A 21869-nucleotide genomic window follows, 5' to 3' on the forward strand; every position below is an offset into this window, starting at 1 on the left:
ATTTATTTGCCATAATTAAATAAATCATGTAAGCATTTTCGAAAAATTAAAAAAAAACAAGCTCTCTCACGGTTATTTTGTAAACATTGATTCGGCGAATTTTTGTAGTCTACAATATTTCCGCCTAGCAACGTCGATTGAAAATTCTCAAACCTTCCAAGGCAATTTCCTTCTGGACTTCTCGAATATTCTGGAACTTAATTTCTGACGTCTTCAAGACGTTCGGCCTAGCAACAAGCCCAAGCATTGTTGCCAGCGTTGTAAGTTGCAACGCAATATTTAAGAGCAGTTCGCCACGCACCTTGGCTCACTGTATTTTTATGTATGTATTATTCAGTCATCAGTTATTGCTTGCTCACTGTATTTTTTCTTAGTTATTATTCAAACTGCCACGAAACTCCACCCTATAACAGTCAATCAGTTCTACTAATATACCAAACATACTTCAGACTCAACAATAATAAAAACGTAAACCAACAGCGAAGCCAAATAATTCATAACTAATTTAAGTGCGTCACAGTTAATCAGTCGAGAGTGATGACTGCATTTCAAGAATAATTATTAAATACGAAGCGCACCACCTATGCATTATTTCCGTAAAATCTCTGTATTTACCGTCATTGTATTCCGATCTATTATCGGTATAAAAGGCACTAAACCATCACTGCGATCGGATCTCGAATTAAAAAATTGAAAGTAAAAATTGAAACTTGAAGCGTGTGTATTTGCATTCGAAATTTAAACCTTGAACATTTGAAACGTGATACTTAATATTGAAACTTAGAAATTGAAACTTGAAAATTGTAGTTGACACTTGATTTGGCTGCTATAGGCACTCGAAGAGTCAAAATTAAAACTTGAAAATTAAAACTTCTGTATTAAACGTCGATGCATTCTGGGCTGCTCCCTGGATTCAGGCACTAAGACGTTACTGTGATCAGAGTTGTACTTCGGAATAAGGGTCATACGTAGCACTATATAAGAAGTGTGAAGGATTTACGCCCTTGTATTTCTCAGTGTAGGAATTTCCACCAAGCACACTTCAACAAGAGGACCCGGAGCTTTACAACCTTCACATTGACTTGCAGTGAACGCTATTTCCATGTGAAACCACTAAGGAGAAGAGACCCCACACTGTCTCAACACCACAACAACTCAACAACACCTTTGAATTATATTATTGTGTAATTTATAAATAAATAAAGAGAAAAAATGCCAAGATACTCTATGTGTTAAATATTGAATTAATGCGCCATTCCCTTCCAGTTGCCAACAATCCTCCGACCGAACATCACTGGGAACTTTTTAGTCTAATCCTAGATAATAAAGAATATTTAAAAACAAACAGTTTATAGCTTGCTATTAGAAACAATGTTAAAGCACTTGTTTATGTATTTATATTTAAAAAATAAACCTACATTATTTGTGCTCCAAGTGTATAGGTGTTGTTTATAAATTCTTTTTTAATTGAATTCTCAAAACTGTTAAACTTCATAAAAAAAATTTAGTTAAATATTCTAGCAATTTATTCAAATCAATTTTTGAAATTTCGTTATTCAAAAAAATATATTTAATTTATAATAAAAAAATGACTATTTTAAATACACTTAAAATAGATATGATACGTTTAATTATTTTTAAATGTAAACATACTACGCATTGATATTTGAAAGTAGTGAAAAAATAAAAATAATAATTCAATATTATAATATCGCTATAGTTCGTATATTATCGTCATAACTCGTTATAATTTATATATGTCTACAAAATTAATTAAATCACATCTAACAATAAAATAGACTATGAAAATCTCATGATATGTAACGTAAAAATGTTTCTAACAGTATCCTTTTGTTAATATTATAAGTAAGATTAAGATTCAATAAAAATATAATTATTCATCTATTAAAGTTACATTTACATACCAAAATCATAATTGAGTATTTATTGAAAAACTTTGTAAAATTCATATTTTAATATGTTGACATATATTAGTATTTTGTAAATGTAATATGATCGAAGTAACAGAAAATATATAAATAAAATATAAAACAAAAGAATTTTAGAAATTTATTACTCCAATTATTAAAAAGTAGATGATAGAACATTAGATTTGGTACTTTTTATTACATTTTAATATTGACTTTCACATATATAATAATCTATTTTATTAAAATAATAATTTACATACTTTAAAATATTTTTTTTAATAATTTGTGGGATTTTCCTCCATACTTATTATTTCTTGATATATATCAATAACCACAGATGTTTCATTTCCACTTTCATATTAAAACTGCAATCAATTTTGCATATCTTTAGTAACATAATAATAAAGCCTTCAACTTTATCACAATTTTCATTCGGAGAAAAATGTAGATTTTGCTATTTTAGTTTGATTAATTAAAAAAAGAATGAAATTAAATAAACATATAAACTCATAATAATAAAATATTTGAAGACTACAAATAAATGCGAAGCTTCAGTTTACAGTTTGATGTGCTATATAGTATATTTAATTATAAGTTAGTAATAAAATATTAGTCTTTGATATATATATATGTATATACAAGAGAGATTTAATATGTTAGTTATAAGAAAACTGAAAATTATATAATGACTGAATTATTGTGAAATTATTATATTTTAATAAATTATTATTATAGGTTTAATTAAAACTACATTTCGAAGTTCAAAAAAAAAATTTTTGAATTTATTTAAAAAGAACCATATTTTTCAATAAGAATCGAATTTTTTAATCCTTGTTTTGTACTAAAACATGCAGAATTTTCTTCTAATTATATAAATATCGAGATCTTATTATATAATTAAAATATCGAGAACTAGCCAAGCACTATAAAAGTACATTATATTGTTCATATTACACAACATTAAGTAAAAATCTAATACCAAAAAATATTACTACAGCATATGAATTACAGTAAAATAAATATACAATTATAATAAATTAAGTATACCTATGAATGCATAAATATTTGTCTAATTCACTTTTATGTATATAGAATGCACAAAATTATCCACAAAATTCAACAAAAAAACAATGAAGAATCATATGAAAGAATTGTGTCAGAAACAGAACAAATTAAGAATTTGTTATTACAAATAAAAATTGTTAATGATAATGAGATATTTTTGAGTTACTTTAAAGGTTCCTAAACCAAAGTACCTGTCTTAAAATTATTATATATAAATAGTTTATAATGAATTATTTTTGAAATCAGTCACAAAGGAATATTATGTATTTAATCCTTCGGATGATATTACTCTTTTTGTTAAAACTGTTTACATAATACATATTCTAAACAAATTTTTTAAGTTGTGACTATTGGACTTTGTCTTAAATATTTGTGGTAATATATCAAATAGTAAATTAAAAGAAAAATATTAATATTAATATTTGTATAATATGTGGATGTAGCATCTTTTAGGAATTTGTTATTTTATACAAATTTCATATATATTTTACGACTTCAGTTTGTAAGATTTATTTCATATTGTATTCAACTCTATACATTATCTGAAAAATACCGACACCCTACTAAATAGTTAGCGTTTTTTTAAAATCGACCGTGTTAATGTTTTCTTTGCATTTAATAAAATAAACAATATTATTATTTGAATACTTAAAAACTTTTCTTTTCATTGATGAAAAAAATAATTCTATATTATTATATCTAATATTAACTTGTGAATCTTATCTCTATAACATAACATATATAAATTTCATATCATGTAGAGAAAATTTAAATGTCAATTTAATTTTAATAGACGAATCATCCTTATAATCAGAATATAATAAAAATCATCTTTATTATTAGAATATTAATAGAATATAAATTAAATTACATACTAGAATTCTATATATATCGTTTAAATAATTATTTTCAATTCATGCAGCATCAGTACATAGATTTTTTTAATTAATTCAATAAATTACCAAAAATTGAAATAAGCAAATTATTGATGGAATCTTAATTCAACAAAGTTTTAATAAAAGTAATCTATGTTAATGCTCTGCCAAATCAAATTTTTAAAAAATTCAATTAATTTATTTACAAAACTAATTACATATAAATTGAATTGTACATAAATTATACTTATTTATAGTATTAATAATGTTAACATTAAAGCAGATTTTCTATTTATAATTATTAAATAACTTCATTAATTTGAATTCTATGTATAATCAGACACAAAATTAATTTCTATTATACGGACCTTAGATACTTCAATATTTATTCTGATATTCATACACTGTACAAAAGTATAATTACAATATGTAAATATATAAAATAATACATTTATTGATTTATAATATAAAGTAGAATTTTTGATATGATTAAGGTATATCTACTTCTTACATTGTTTTATTTTTGATAATTTTTTATATTTTTGTTCTCAAATGTTTTCATATTACAATGATAAGGTTATATATATATTTTTAATACTTAATAAGAATATATTTTTCATTTTAAAAACTTGCAGATTTTAACAGATTAGTTTTATAATTTATAGAATTTTATTCATAATTTAGTGAAATATAAAAATCTAAAATTATATTTTATTTTATACATTAGTAAATGTTCTTTATGAAAATACAATGTAAAAAAGCATATATATCATACAATTAATAAACAATTACTAATATTACATACCTGAATTATATTAAAGTCATTATAAATCTTAAATTTCTTATAAATTAGCCTATTATAATTGAAGAGGCATATTATAACAAAATATATTTAGTATCTTATACTTATAAAACTATTTATTTATTTTTACAACCTTATGAACATAATTTAATTGCATCATTCATTAAAAATAATTAAAAATTGATCAATATGTTTTAATTTTTTAATGTTGGAAATAGTTCATAATCTATCTTGAATTTATGCAAATTCTGTTATGAATATTATAAGAGCTTTAAAGTTTTTTTTCTATCGAAGAGCAAGTAATTTTCCTTTTAAAGAGTAAGATGTGTGGTTCTGAAAATAAAATTGTTAGTTTATTCAATACAAATTCATATATTAGAAGAATATACTTAATTAATGAAATGAATTAAAATATCTTAAGCATTTTCTGCAGAAAAATAATAATTTTAGTATTTATTAACTTAAGAAGTTATTCATAATTTATGCTTATGTAGTAATAACAAAGTGCACTGTCAATTCAAATCTTGAAAATTGACAGATAATATAATTAATTACTTCATAAATTATATGTTAAATATTTAATACTATAAAATGATTATTTAATAGGGATACAAATGGATTATCTACAAATCATAAATATATTAAATATATAGGAAAAAAACAAAAAGTTTAATAGATAAGATGATAAATGTATTGTAGAAAAATTGAAAAAATTCTATAATGTTATAATTATTTTGCAAATAATTTAAAAATCTGACATAATTATTATAATAAATGATCAATATATTTATAAGAAAATGACCTAAAATATAATACAGTACAATTTTTAATTAATTATACAAATATAAAAATATACAAATTTTTATATAATGGAAAAAAAATTGATGTATTATTGTTTGGATAAATTTGTTATATATACATATAAAGCTTGCAACTTTTTTATTTATTTCTATAAATATAAAGTATAAAGTTAAATGTAATACTTTATCGTCACCTTTTATTTCATTGCTTTTATTGATATTAAAATTTCAATTACTATTTTTAATTACTCTGTTCTTCATTATCATTTTCGTGTATTGTATTATTAATACTTTAAATAGTTTTTAATGCATTAAAAATCTTACATATTACATTATCTATAATTTTTTAATATTTATATCTTAATACAATTTAAAATAATCAAAATTATATGATGCAGAATCAAGCTAATTGTAGTAATTCGATCTACTTACTATCCATAGTAAATTTGTAACAATATTATGACTAAATCAAAAGCTATATAAAGTTGAAAATTAAATATTTCTAATTATAATCTGGAAGTATACATTTTTTTAATACAGCGCGTAAGTTACGGATGAGTTTAACAATTGTGAATATTGGAATATTTCAGCTGTAAAATTAATGCGTTATTTATACAACCTTTTTTTATGAACTTAAACGATTAAATGGTTGATAATATAAATAAAATGTTATTTTATTTTTTTATATTTGCTTCTTATTTGTTTATACAACTTTATAATCAAATTAAAAATTTTTCTCTTAATTATCAAACGATAAAGTATGTATTTATAGATATTTATTCAATAAATATTGATATAATAAACAGTTAAGATTTGTTGATTGTTTAAATAAAATATTAGTACAAATAATTACGTGACTGTTAATAAAATCAATACTGGACATAATATGGACGGAGGGATATAAATATAATCTGTTAACTTTCATGTTGATTATACTGAAAGTATAAATTTAAAGTAGTCATAATAGCATATTTAAAGATCACATATGCACAAGAAATCGAAAATTTAATATATAAGTTTGAATGAAACTTATTCGAACTTCATGATAAATTTAACACATTTACATATAACACATAACAAAGTTACTAAAACATTTCTCTGTTTGAAGGCTGGAATTTTTAAAGCACAAAAATTTCTTGAAAATCATTCATCAATTTTTATTAAACAGTATTGTAATACAGACTGAAAGATTTAGTGTTAATAATTTAAATGAGATTATTTTAAATAATATTTTCCTTTTATAGTAAAACCAGTGAAAAATGCAAATTTTTATTCTATTGATTTCTATGAAATTTGAATTTTTTTAGAAAATTGATTTTTAAAGATTTTGTAATGAGTTGTAATTAATTCAAAAATTCTTCAAAGATAATTTCAAATTAATCTTATGATTTTATTAGTAATTTCTAATTGCAATAGTAATGAATAATTAAAATAAATTTATATATGTTTGTGTGTGTGTGCAGGTATTATCTTATTTTACTATGGGTATGCAACATTAGATAAGGAATAGAATTTCACAGATAATCAAGCAGTTAGATATTAAAATTTACTTTAAATTCTGTCAAAATATTTCGCTTTGTTGTTACTTACGATGAATTTTGTTAATAAAATCGAATTTTTTTATGTTAAATTAAATATTAATATTTAAAGATCTAAATATACGACTTTTAAATTTACTAATAGAATAATTAATAGTAGTCGATATTTATTTGGTTGTGATTTTTTACCTTTTATATATGTTAGAAATCGTTTAATAATTTATGTTAATAACTTAATAATCATTTCGAATTTGAACATATATTTTTTTATCCAAACAAATTTTGCATTTTGCGTTGTTGTACTTCGAATTTTTTATTTGCTGTTTAAAATAGATGAAGTTGCAAATTTTCTAATGATAATCTAGTAATATATAAATTCTTTAGTTACTAAAACTGATAATACACTTAGTTATATAATATATATTATTGATAATAAATTATATTAAAAAGTAATAATCAATTATGTTATATTTCATTACAAATAAAATTATCTAATTATATAATGCATAATCTTTTATTTAAAATAATAAATACAGTAACGTATTATACCTCTAAGTATTCATCTCTTCATTGAATTTAATTAATCGTATTAGTAACTTGTTTTTATCTTCCTTTCCCTTAGACCTCTTTTATTAGATACATTGTTGATAAATTTCCTGTGGAATAATTAGATTCATAATAAGTTGTGATAAAATTTTTATAAAAACATTTTTATTTGTATTATAATACATTTAGACCATTGAAATATACCCGTTTGCAAGATATTCTCAAAGATATTTGTATATATGTAATGATTAGAATATAAGTTTAAGATCAGGAGCTATTAAATATGAATTCATAATTTAGAAATATTGAAAGAACTTTTATAGATAAGTATTTTATTTTAATACAGATTACCACAGAAGAATGAAATTAACGAGTTTAATTATTAAATTAACTCATAAAACAAAAATAAATATTTAAGTAGTAAAAACAAATTTTTAAATTTCTTTGAATGCAATGAAATATATGTTTAGTGTTTTTGCTATACACAATCTTTTACATTTCAGCACAAATATATTATAGAGAAGTAATATTTATAAATTTTTTAGTAAATAGCAATTTTTTCTCTTTAATAAAATTTAACTTATTAATACTATTCGAAATTGTAAGAATATTCCCAAGTCATTAAACATCTCGAAAACTAGCTATTAGAGTTCCGAAAAATCAAGTCGTTAAGCATCTGGAAAAAACAAGTCATTTAAAGTTGTGAAAAAAAGTCATAAAAATATAAGGAAAAAACCACATCGCTTGACATCCGGAAAAAGGGTATTACAGGCAACATTTGCAACGCATACGCATAAAGCATACGTTGTTGTCAAACCCAGCTACATGTGGCTTGGATAGTGAAGTGAGAACGCGCCAAAAAAGTCCCCCTTGTGGTGGGGATGCAAGTAAGTCAATTAGATTGGAGACGCCTAGAAAGAGGCGCTCTGATTGGAAACGCCAAGGAGGCTATTTGTAAAGACCACACGGTGGTTGAAAATGCCTTTCAGATGCCCGTAAGGCGCAACTGCTTCTTCTCACAAAAGAAGCCGGCAAGACTTCTTCTCAAAAGGAACGCCATAGAACAATGACGTAGACATACACAGTAAAGGCCAATAATTAAGAGAAGAATAAATAAGAAAAGGAAAAGGGAACAAGAAACCAGTGGTGCATTGAGCACAACATAATCATAACCTATAAGGAGCCGTTGGAGGCAAATTCAGCAAACAATATCAGGTATAGCCAGCAAAACACAACACAGAAACTACAAGCTGCCGCACGAGGCAAAGCTTTCAGACATCACGAGCACAAAATCTGCAGAACTCACAAGGTAAAAGTTCCATTCCTGAATAACGATAATAATACACAATATGCTAAGCTCACATAATCTGCAAACACATAAGGGGCAAGTTTAGTTTTCACAAGATAGACTTACGAGGCAGCGTACGCGGCAATATATATGCAGACCAAGATGAAGTGCTACCAAGAGCACACCTGCAGAGCAAACAAGGTAAGCAATAAGCCAATAACAAAGCAAACTCAAGCTACTGCCACGTGCCACTACACAAGGAAGCGCGGGGGTGTACGACTTTGTTCTTCTACGTGTACAACTCCATCACCACGTGCATTACATATAGAGAACCAGAAAAGTTACGACCTTCTACCTGTACATGCAATGCACATCACCGCTCTGTGACAATAGTAATCCAAAACTCAAGAAATGAAAACATTCAAACATCAACTAAAAATCATTATAATACAACTAATGCAATTATCGCAATAAACTACAACAAACAACGAAACTATTTATTATTGAATACATGCCTTATCCTGTCCACTCGCCCGCAATCCAGCCATCAACCATCTGGGAGTTTACACCTAACTTTAGATATTTGGCCCTCCTCGTTCGGTACTCTATTTTTAGACATGTACTATCATGTAATGAATGCGAAGATTAGTATTATAAATTACATGAAATGATATACAAAATAAGCATTATGCAAGATATGGGACTAATAAAAAAAGATAATTATCTTTTGATCTGCGTCGACAATTTAAATGCAAATATTATGCATAGAAAAACAAAATTAAAAATAGTAATTAAAAAAAGTAAAAAGTAAAAAGACACTAAAAGCATAGCAGCAATTATTGACAAAGAATAAAAATTTTCAAAATTATAAAACTGCTAAAATTATAAATAAGAGTCAGTGAGTAAAAGTTTAATTAAAATTTAACAAAATTTCGAGTTTATCTTTTTTCTAATCCATTTTTAGTAGCATCAGAAATATAATTTTTATTTATAAAATGGAAATTCTTAGATACCTTTACGTAATCGGGAACTAGATATACTATGAAAACTTGCATACAGCAAATAACATTAAGAAGGGCATATTGCACATATGAAGACTACTTATAACGGTATATAGGTAAAAGAAAGACTTGCTTAAATACTTCTTTGAAATTTTTAATTTTAATAATTGTGTTAACTGAAATAATTAAATGCACTATATTTGGATGGCGTATTTTTCAATTTTAATTATTTTTATCTAGTATCACAAATGTTAAGTTAATAGTTTTATCATACATACTATTAACAGTAAATGTTATATAATAAATTGACTGTGAAATAATTAAATTAATAAGTGGTGATAATGTTTATAATCATTACAAATCATTTTTCTTTTCGACTCATTCTTTGCACCGATTAAAATTTTATTGACTATGTGGTGGAAACACATTTATGATACACAAGTACTTTTGGTAGATAAGTATTGGAGAAAGGAAATGGGACTAACAAAAAAAAAAAAAAGCTCAGATGGAAGTTCTTCACGATATCTATAATATGAGCACTTCTTATATTATTGAAGTTTCTAAATATTCATTGACTGATCCGCATAATTATTTTAGTAAAATAATTATAATAACAATAAGTATCGCGTTGGAAGTTAATATCATAATTTTTTAAGTCCACACGTTTAAAATATACAAGCAAAGTAATGTGCATATTATGTTTCTGATTAGCAACAATAACTATTGTAAATTTTATCCAATATTTTTGGAAATTCTTTGCTTTATTGTTAATAATCTTGTAATTGTTTTTTTTTCTCGAAGTATTATTAGTATAATATATATATGTTTCAAAACTTTCAAAATTTTTTAACTGCCATTATTAATTTTTATATGTAAATATACTTTTGATTATATATTTGACAAAATTTTTATGACCAAGTCTATATACAAGTAAGTTTTTACCTTTTTCCTTAGATAGTTTGCTTAACAAGTACAAATATATATTATTTATGAGTTAAAAAATTATTAAGTTAAAATTTAGAAAATTTTTGCTTTTACTATTATTTATTAATTTTTAATTGTATTCTTGATAAACGCAAATTATATGCTATTAAAATTCATTGTTTTTCTTATATTAAAATATTATTCAATTATACTTTTTAGCATTAAATTTAATATTTTTATTTTTTTATAAGTTCCTCATAATATTAAATATAATCAATACATTGTTTAAATTCAAACAGTGTATATATTCATTCGTGCATGATGAATTGTACCACTATATTTACACTTTTTTTTTAAATATTGAAAAATGTCTATTTCTGTTTATCCAGATTTAGTTATTTTGCTTTCTATTTAACCGTAAATAATAGCAATTATGCAATAACATGAAGTTTTAATTATTATTGGAATGATATAAAAATATTCGCATGAAAAAGTACCAACAATTATAAGCATGAGCCTTTCTATTAATGTTAAAGCAAGGTATAAAGGTTTGATCGTTTGCTTATTAATTAAAAAATAATCTGATTTGAACGATAATAAGTATTCATTGTTATTCATAAACATTTTTATGAGTGAGAGAGAGAGAGAGAGAGAGAGAGAGAGAATTATAATGAAGAATTATATAGAAGTATATTTTATTATCAATTTCATGCTTGAATTATTATTTATAGTATTTTATATTAAATTTTGAAAAAGCTCTAAAACTGCCTCAAAACAAAAAAGAAGTGAAAAATTGTTGGTATTCAAACGAAGCATCGTGAAATATAATACAATTACACTTAAGATTACGAGTAAAACAATGTTAATGTGAATCATTTTCACAACCATGCAAATGAAGTCAGTTTATGGGCATTTTTTAACTTTAACTAAAAAAAGGTGTAATCAGAAAAATTTTGCAAAATCAAGTTCAAGGTAAAGATCCAAACTGATAAAAAATTAATAGAGTGGAATGAAATTTCCCTCCTTATTACGTTCTCAATAAAAAGCCAGTATGAAGAGTGATATTTTTTTGTTCGTCATTTGTATAATTAATAAAGTATTGTAAAAGAAACCTCAGATTTGAATAGGTAATAATTTAGTTTTTAACTTTTGACACAAAAAAGTCTCGAATATTAATAAAATAAATACATACACATGCACACGCGTGCGTTGAAAAACAATATATAAATTGTATATTTATTTACTAATTTTTGTTTACAAAACCAGTGTTTAGTTGAAAGCACATAATATCGAGAATTATTTCTAAGTTATCAATTGAACAAGACCAGATTTTCCCTTTTAATTATAATAAAATACATTCATTTTCTCATAAGCATACAGTACAATGCGATACTGAGAATTGTCGGTAGACTACACATTTATCTAAACTTTAATAATATGATGGTCACAATGCCTCTTTTGTCTGATTTCTTATATATATTTAAATTTGTGCGAGTAGCTCTATAATCAGAGTAATTTGATTTAATTAATTTATAATGAGTAAGTAATAAAAATAAATTATGAGATTGATTAATCCCTATCATGATATATAGAATGATAACGTATTTTCTTAGTCATTGTAGAAAGCATTTAAAAATTAAATAATATGCTTAGTGTTCGAAATAATAGATCGGTATTAATTGAATATTTCTCGTTTTAAAACTGCGCTTTAAAAAACAACTATAAGATTTTTAACTAAAAGTATTTTAATATATACCTTTTAACAAAAGGTTTTAAAACATCAATTTAACTTGTATAAAGAAAAAATATTGGGTATTCTATTATGTAACTAACTTGCTTGTATTTAAAAATATAAACAACTTCGAGATTCAAATTCATAAATTAGATAGTGATTTATATTGAAATTCACGTTAACCAACCAATTTTCAATAAATTTCTAAAAAAGAATAACTTCATTATACTTCTGAATCTTTTTTATTTTATAGAAAATTTAATATTTTCAATATTTAGTCAACGACGAAACACAATTCAAATTTTTTTTTTTTATTAGCAACTTTAATAAATATTAATATATCCATCAATTCAAGTTGTTAAAGGATATTACCATGTAAAATAACTTCAAGAAGAAAATACCAACAAGATTCTCATATTTGAAATTATAATGGTATCACAAGATAGTATTGATATATAATATTAAAAAAATATAATATTGATATATATAATTTAATTTATTATTAAATCATTTATCCATTACTTTATTGAGTAAATAATAATAATATTTTTAAAGTTACATTCTTACATTTAAATTTAAAGCTATCATTATTTTTGTAAATTATGTATAAAATATTAATATCTAGTGATATCAATAGATATTTCATTATACTTTAATACTAAGTTTTAAAATAGTTGTTTTAAGCAAGAAAATTAAAAATGAGTAATGACACATTATTTTTTAATATATTAATATATTATTAAGATTTATGAAAAGATTGAATAGATTAAAAATAAAAGAACTTACAAATAAATAAATAAAATTATTTTAATAATTCTTTCGCGATATTAACTGACACAATATTGCTTACAAAATAAAATATCCCTAATCATAATACCAAACTGTTATAGAGATGTAACATATAATTTATCTACACATTAGTAGTGTCAATGGGATTTTTATGAATTAATTTCTTATATACTAATTCGAAATATTTCACATCTAAGTTAAATTTATTATGTTATGTTATTTTCAAGATCTAGATATGATAGAAGTCACTTCATTTCATTGATTAGTGCCAATATTATTCATTCGAATGTATTTAATGTTAATTATTGTGAACTATATATAATGATCACTGTTGAATTTTACAACAGCAATTGGATTGTTTGGATAATAAACATTACCTGCATAACCTGAATAACGAACATTAACTGCATTTTAAATCAGTTTGATCCACATTGCATTTGAGGTAAAAGAAATGTCAACAAAAATACAACAATTTTATCTTCATTTAAAATATTCTTTCTTTATTTCCAGTAATTATTTTATAACTATATAACTAATATATAATGCTATATAATATATAACTAATGCTATATAATTTTGAAAAAATATACTTTAAAAGGTCATATTAAAGAAAAAATACTTTTACTGATGTAATTTAATAATCTTTCGTAAATTAAACTTATGAAAAACAAAAAATTTAATGAAATCACTTAATAAAATATTTTTATATAATAATAGTAAAAAATAATATTTTGTATTTGACAATAAAAATAATTAAATATCTTATACCTACAAATTCATTCATCTTAACAGCAAATAAAAAATTATTTAGTAAATAATGTAATTACTTGAATACCTATCATTTTTGGATTACAATAAAAAAGAGTATATTAAAATGTACATATACAAAATAATATGTAGTTAATCAAAATGAATGATAAAAGTAATTGAGAAAAATCTGTTACTAATTTACTAATTTTATAATAAACTATATTATAGAAATTATAGATTAATTTTTAAAATAAAAATGTATATGCTAACTAATAAAACTGTAGTCTATTGATTGATAAATATAAATTCAATATAAGAGAAATATATGAAATATTCTATATTGAAATATAATATTATAAGTAATAATTATATGTAATATTTAATTTAATTATTAAATATAATATAAATATGTGATGTTTCATTTGAATGAATTCTCTGTTGTTGCACATACTTAAAACATTCAATAATTTATTTTACATGACACAATGATTATTTTTTATTTATATTAAATTGTTGCATTAGAAAAAATTAATTAATTTATTTAAGATGTTATATATTGTCGCACAATATACTTTATTCTTGATGATCACACAATGTATAAATATAATTACATTATAAAAAACATTACAATACAAAAATTTGAAAATAGTTTACATTAATAAATATACAATAAACATACATTACACTAATAAAGATGCATTTAATTAATTTTTTTTTAAACTGTTACTTTTACAAAAAAGTTACTTGTAAAAAAACTTTTACAACTCTTTAAAAATGAAATGTTATAAATTTATAACAATTAAAAAATATTTGTAATAAAGTGATTATTTATGTTTATATATATATATATATATATGTATAACTAGTTGTTATTATTAAATATTTAAATAGATTTCTTACAAATATAATTTGATACAATTGCTTTAATATTCAATAGCTAAATTATTTTTATCAACTGATAAAACAAGTTGTAAATTTATGATAATGTACTACATAAACACATTTTAAGTTAAACGTTTAAGAAAATAAAGATGATTTAAAAAGAATTTGAATAAAACAATGATAGCTTATTTTATTAAAAAAAAAAAATATATCTGAATAGACTTCAAAGATATACTTAAGATTTTAATTTTATTATATTTTAAGAATTTAATTTTCATATTTCAATCAGTATAAATTAGCTAAAATTACTTATGTATCCAATTTTCATGTCTCTATATTGATTTCTTTTAATAGAATTTATTCGCTAAAAGAAAAAGCTCATACTTATGATAATGATTCTGTTTATAATACTATAAATTAGTTAATTTGTACACTTTTAGTTACAAGCAAGAATATTTTAATTTTTTTACAATTATCAGTTGAAAGAAGTATTACATAGGGTACATTATTGTGAAAGTATAAAATATATAAGATAAAGTATTTTTATGCTTTATCAAAGTTTCTATAATATAATAATAATAATAAAAGTTAATCAATATTAATAATAATTAATAATCAAAGTTTCTACTTGATGCATTTAAGTAACCATGTACCAATTAAATTATCTCTTAAAGTGTATTATAATTAAACCATAACTATGATTTTGTATAAATACAGATTTTACAACTTTAAACTAATGCACTATTAGTATTTTTTATATTTTTGAGATTATTAACTACAGATAAGATTACTATAAGCTATATTATAATAAATAAATGTCTACTAATTTTGACAAATATAATACATATTATTTATTAAGCTGATATACAGATTCATATTTGTATGTGCAAATCTACTTTTACATAAACACATTGCTTAATTCCTGAAGTTTTGTAAATTAAAACAAAAATTAAATATTTCTTTTATCTTTATTAATTTTCTTTTCTTAAAATAACTTTTATTAAAATTATTTTTTTACTATATACTTATAATTTGTAATATATAAATCAACTAAATTAAAAATAAAAATCATAAATTACTAAATGAAATTACTAGCCTAATTAAAATTATTTTGTTATTTTATTATGTTTATTTTACAGTTTTTAACTTAACGTATTATATATTTTTTTAATTTCATCTATTTGGATGGAAAGTGAATGCAGAATAGGTGATAAATACATATAAACATTTATTAGAAATATAAGATAATATGGATACCAGGTTGATGAGTCATATAATGTATCCATCCTTCACTTTGCTGAACTCCAATTGCTCTCCATTCTCGTTCAGACATAAGATGAGTTTTCGGTACAAGTTTTTCAAGTTCTTTTGGTAGTACCACATGTCTAAAATAAAAAAATTATTACATTGTAACTTCAATAATTATTTGTTTAAATTAAAAATTTTCTTCATTTTTTATAAGTATTTTATTATAAAAGATACCAATTGTAATTATGTATAATTACTCTTAAGTGAATAAATTTTTAATATTGATAATGTACTAAATTTATTTACTTTTATGAAATTTCTAAGTAAAAATATTTTTACTAGAAAATATATTAAAATTATTTCTTTTATTTTTTAATTAACTTTTAATTTGATAGATAAAAAAAATTCATATGTAAAGAATATATATTTTATATTTTTGTCAGAAAATATAAAATTTAAACAATAATTCAGCTGCGTTTGTTTTATAAAACATTCTTTTACTTTTCTCATTTTTATATTTTTATTTTTCTTCATAATTGTTTATTTACAAAGTAACAAGATAAAAAATTTATCATATCAAAAATATGCAAAGAATAAGAATGGTATCGTTAACCTGTATTCGTATGCGTCATCATAATATTTATCTGAATAATAAATGCTATTAGGCATTTTCTATAAATTTTTAAAACGAAAATGTATAAATAAATGTACAATATAGAACTATTTTTTTAACGTAACGTTATTTCACCCTTTTTGAAATTTTATAAGTTGGTTAAAAAAATTATTTTTTATACGAAAAAATTAACTGCGCGTTATAAAATTATTAATTATATTTAAAATAATTCGTGTGCTTCTTTGTACTTAAAAGCAAATTTTAATAATATCCTACATATAATTTATACAAATAAATTGTATACATATAAATTATACACTCTGAATTAAAATATTCACTCAATTTCTTTTTATAAATTTTCCAATATTATTCACATTAATTTATAATAATTGTATCTTATAAAAAAATTATATTTGCAATATTCACTACTACATGCACAACATTAAAGAATTTAAATTATTTTTGTATAATACTTTAACATTTTAAACAGTTATGTCAATTTCAAATACTGTATGTGTAGTCTTATTAAGTGAATGTTTTTAATCGTTATTTTAAATTTTAATTATGATTTTAAATACTTAATTTTAAATAAATTTAAAAAAATTATTTGACATGATATAAATACATAAAAACCATTTAGAATTTCATAATAAAATTTGATTTTTCTGTTAAACAAATTCAGTAGAAGGTAATAATTCTTTGAAGATATCAACAATGTCCGACACATTTTGTAGCAATTTCTTTAAGCGAGAATTTTCCTTCTTTATTTCTCCCAATAGTGACTTCGTCATGATTACCATTTTTATCCTACTTTATCCCACATGTTATACACTACATTTTCATCTCAATATACTTTATCCACAATTCCTATCACACTTTCTCTTGAAATTTGATTATTTAATGTACTACCTTTTCTAGTATAAAAATATTTTTCAGTAAAAATTATTACAACCATTAAGAAAATTTGATAGCTACCTTCAATGCATACATTTTTATTTTATTCTTATATATATGATATAATTGATTTTTAAAATAATATATAAGATATAGGAAATGAGTATGAAATAAAGGGTTTGAAAATACAATATATAGTAATCGAAAGTTTAAAAATTGTGAAGATGTAATAATATATTAAAAGGCATTACATATGTATTCAATTTATTAGACACAACATAAATAAATAATTATTAATATTTTACGGAAATTTATAAAAAATGATCCATTGATAATTCAACAAAAAAGTAGAATGTATATTAAAAATTATAAAAACAATACGAATTACCAGTTATGTTACAATGAAATATAATATAATTTAATTTTTGTATACGACTAAATAAATCGTTAATAAGTCTGGCTTATTGAAAATATTTAGAATTATTCTTTTTATATAATGACTAGAACTAGAATTAAATTTTCCTTAAATAATTACTTGAAATGAGATTTTTATATAAAGAGCCGATTATTATTGAGTGGATTTATTTAAAATTTAGTTTCAAATATTAAAAATATAAATATCTGTATAAGCATTTAGTATACTTTGATATAATCTTATACATTCAAATAGAAAAAAATGTAGGGGATACTAAATAGATCGTAATATTTCACTTATTACTCATAGAATATATTATAGACAAATATAATTAAATGTAATATAATAATAAATAAAATGTAATAATCTAATGGAATCTGTATCAATAAGTTAAATTTACTTGTATATTAAAAACTGTGTTTAATCAAATCATTTGACAACAGTAGTTAATAATTTACATTTGCTAATTTGCTATCCTTAAAATATTTATATTCCTCCTTAAAACAATAAGATTTATGAATTAGGACTCGAATTCAAATTTATAGGTCTTATAAAAAAAATTACCATAAAAAAATTGATAATTCATTTAATTTAAATGAATTAACTTAATTAAGATGTTAAATAACCACTCAAATTCTAAGAATAAAATATTAGAAATTATAAATAGGTTTTTTTAATTTTGGCTTGTCTATGAAAATTAGTGATATCTAAAAAGCAATATAAATTAATTAAAACTAGATGTGATAACAAATTTAATTTGCTATAGATATTGCAGTTCTAGAAAATATAAATTAAAAATAAGGAAATAAAAGAATGAAACTTAGATAATTGATGAACAAAACAGAATTTGATAGAAATATATTTTGTTTGGAAGGTTAGTTAGAATGTATAAAATATAAAAAAAAAATACAATAGAGAAATAATTAAATAAAAATAAAAATAACAGTATGTTTTCTAGAATAATTGAAAAATATATTAAAATAAAAAATTTGTAATTCTAAAAACATGCTAATCAATAATTAAACAGATGCTTTTCACTTAGTCTTAACTTCATTGCAATTACTAAAAATTGAAATTAATTCATTTGGATTCCACAGTTAGTTTATGAATTTAAATCTTCTAAAAATAATATGAATGTGCGATAGTTAAGATTTTTAACAGTTAATAAGATAAGTTCCAAATATATTTAAAATTAAAGAAGAAAAATTGTATTCTATCTATAATTTAATGAATTATTAGATATCTATCTTAAATTGACCAATAAAATTTCTATCATATATTAATTTTTTTTGTATCACCGGAATAATAACTTCAATATTCGCAGATCTAAAGGAAACAGATGTTCCAATTTATCATGAAATTAGCTACAAAAAATACCGTAGCACCGTACTATGATGGCAAGTATAGATGTTAAGCAAGGTGAAGTTCACGATAAATTTTTTATATTTTCGATTAGCACAGAGTATAACAATAGTATTACTTATATAAAAAAGAATAGTATCAAAGTAATGTATGGTAATGCGTGTTTAAATTATACCCATTCTAATGCCCTATGGACAGTATTCAATTGAAAATGAAAAGCTCTTTAAAATTATAAAATAAATAACGTATTAATTAAATTAAATAATAGTTATTAATAATTTATTTAATTATTATAAATGTTGTAATTGTTAATCATTATAAATAGATGGATTGAAAAAATTAAAAATTTACATTCAAAATAAAAATTTTTTTTAATTAACAAACAGATCATCCTTGTAATAACATTATATACTTGTATCAAAAATAGATAAAAATTCTTATTATAACTCAAACAAATAAAGAAATGGCGAGCTTAAATTAAAATATGAACTAGATGCACAAGCACAATAAATGCAGAAATGTAAGTAAATCGTTAAAAAATGCAAGTCGAAATTTATGCAGCAAAGAAACGTACTGAACATAAAAACCGCAAATTAAACAAGAAAATTTTAACCAATTTTGTATCTTTGAAACAGATTGTAGAAAAAATTATGATCTCAATCATATTTAATAATTGTAAAGACTTTCAGTAATAAATATAAACATAAAAAATTACGATATTATTACAATTTAAATAAAAAAGTTTTAATTAATCAAAATATATTTAATGGCTGATAGCATGTTCTATCATTTTCATAGATATAAAAACGTTTATACAAAGTTCATTTATAATAAATTTCATTTCAATAATTGATTTCATATTTAAATGTATTTCATTATATTTTTAAATACTAATGAATACATTTATTCTAAATAATTCAAACAAAAATTTAATTATTCTTTATGTGCAATTATATAAATATTCCAGTATCAATCATGTATATATATAAGTAACAAGTATATTTGTTATTTCAGTTATCAATGGACGTAAAATGTATTTCAGGAAACTATTATAATTATTTCCTAATAAAGATAATTAAAAATTAATTTGTTTACGTTATAAGCAATAAATGCAAGAAGTGAAATATGTACGATCTAATATAATTATTAAAATGAAAAACAAGATATCTTACAATTCAGTTATTTTGTATGTAGTTTAATTCTTTATAAGTTTGAAATGAAAAATTGTATTCATTCTGTTGTCTTTTATGTCTGCTATATTTACCTATATATATATATATATATATATTCATCGATAATTATTATCCTTAATATAAGTGTGAATTGTATAATTAAGTAATATCACCGCTAAATTTACCTTATAATAATAATATTTTGAAACTTCCATTGCTATTGAAGAATGCTGAAAATAAAATTACATTGTAAGTTAATTATTTTGTAAATTAGAATGAGGTGACGTAATATCATTACGCATGTGTAAATCAATCAATGCATGTAATAAAAAGTCTAATTTACAAAAAAATATATAATTTTGTTGTATAAAATATAAAAACTATTAAGAATCAGTTTTAATTATTATATTTGATATTACAATTTTTTTTAATATTTTCTAATTTTGTATCTAATAAAAAACTTTCGAAATATAATATTTTCCTAATTCCATATTTCCTAATTATGTTTCTAATCGATGATGAATTCATAATGTAAATTTTGTATCGTAACTATTCCGCTAATAAAACTTGATACTGTTAATATGGCATTTTTATAAACTATTTGTAACATTTTTATATATATTTCAATTAAATTATAATAAAATTTATCACCTTTTTTATCAGAATAAAAAATAAGGTAATTATATTATATTGTATTCTAATAGAATTAACTAATTTTCGTTAACTATTATTTGTAAGAATTTTTATCTACTTTATAAAAATATTAACATTTAAATTCAATTTTTCCATTTATGTTTCAAATTGTTATACTAATATTTTTTTAAATTGAAAATTAATTTTTTAATCATTAAAAATAATATAAATTTAATTATTAAAAATGTTAATAAAACTTTAATTATTATTTAGTTACAAAGTTGTATTTATGAATAAATGAAATTTATATTTTTTCATTTAACCTGTTTTAGTAATTTAATTAGAAATATTAAAAGTACACCAAAATTTAACAAACGTGAAATATATTTTATTTAAATTTTATAATTATTATTTATTAAAACATAATTTTAGAGAAAATATAGCTTAGATATTTGTAACTAATTCTCATCTTCTAATTAATAATAAATTAAAAATTCCTTAATATAAATTAAAAAATTTATATTAATAGTTATATGATTAATTTTTATAATTATAAATATTCGAACAAAGATAAAACAATCACATTAAAAAAAACATTAATAAATGTTT

The 21869-nt window shown here is 21.5% G+C and overlaps 1 protein-coding gene across 2 annotated transcripts; it reads right to left on the bottom strand.

The window, feature by feature from the left end:
* Positions 1-4970: 4970 nt before the first annotated feature.
* Positions 4971-16840, bottom strand: LOC105365804 (Cyclin-dependent kinase subunit 30A). 2 transcript variants are annotated; one of them, XM_011504058.1, is made up of 4 exons: positions 16785-16840; positions 16181-16308; positions 7561-7667; positions 4971-5006 (listed from the first exon to the last, which is right to left on the bottom strand). In XM_011504058.1, the coding sequence occupies exons 1-3, from the start codon at positions 16838-16840 to the stop codon at positions 7630-7632; spliced, it is 222 nt and encodes a 73-aa protein (XP_011502360.1). In that variant the 3' UTR covers positions 4971-5006; positions 7561-7629. The 2 variants fall into 2 exon arrangements, with proteins under 2 accessions (XP_011502360.1, XP_011502361.1); XM_011504059.1 differs by lacking the exon at positions 4971-5006 and adding an exon at positions 7296-7372.
* Positions 16841-21869: the final 5029 nt, after the last annotated feature.

This window comes from Ceratosolen solmsi, unplaced genomic scaffold, assembly GCF_000503995.2.
Source record: "Ceratosolen solmsi marchali unplaced genomic scaffold, CerSol_1.0 scaffold26, whole genome shotgun sequence".
Classification (NCBI taxonomy): domain Eukaryota; kingdom Metazoa; phylum Arthropoda; class Insecta; order Hymenoptera; family Agaonidae; genus Ceratosolen; species Ceratosolen solmsi.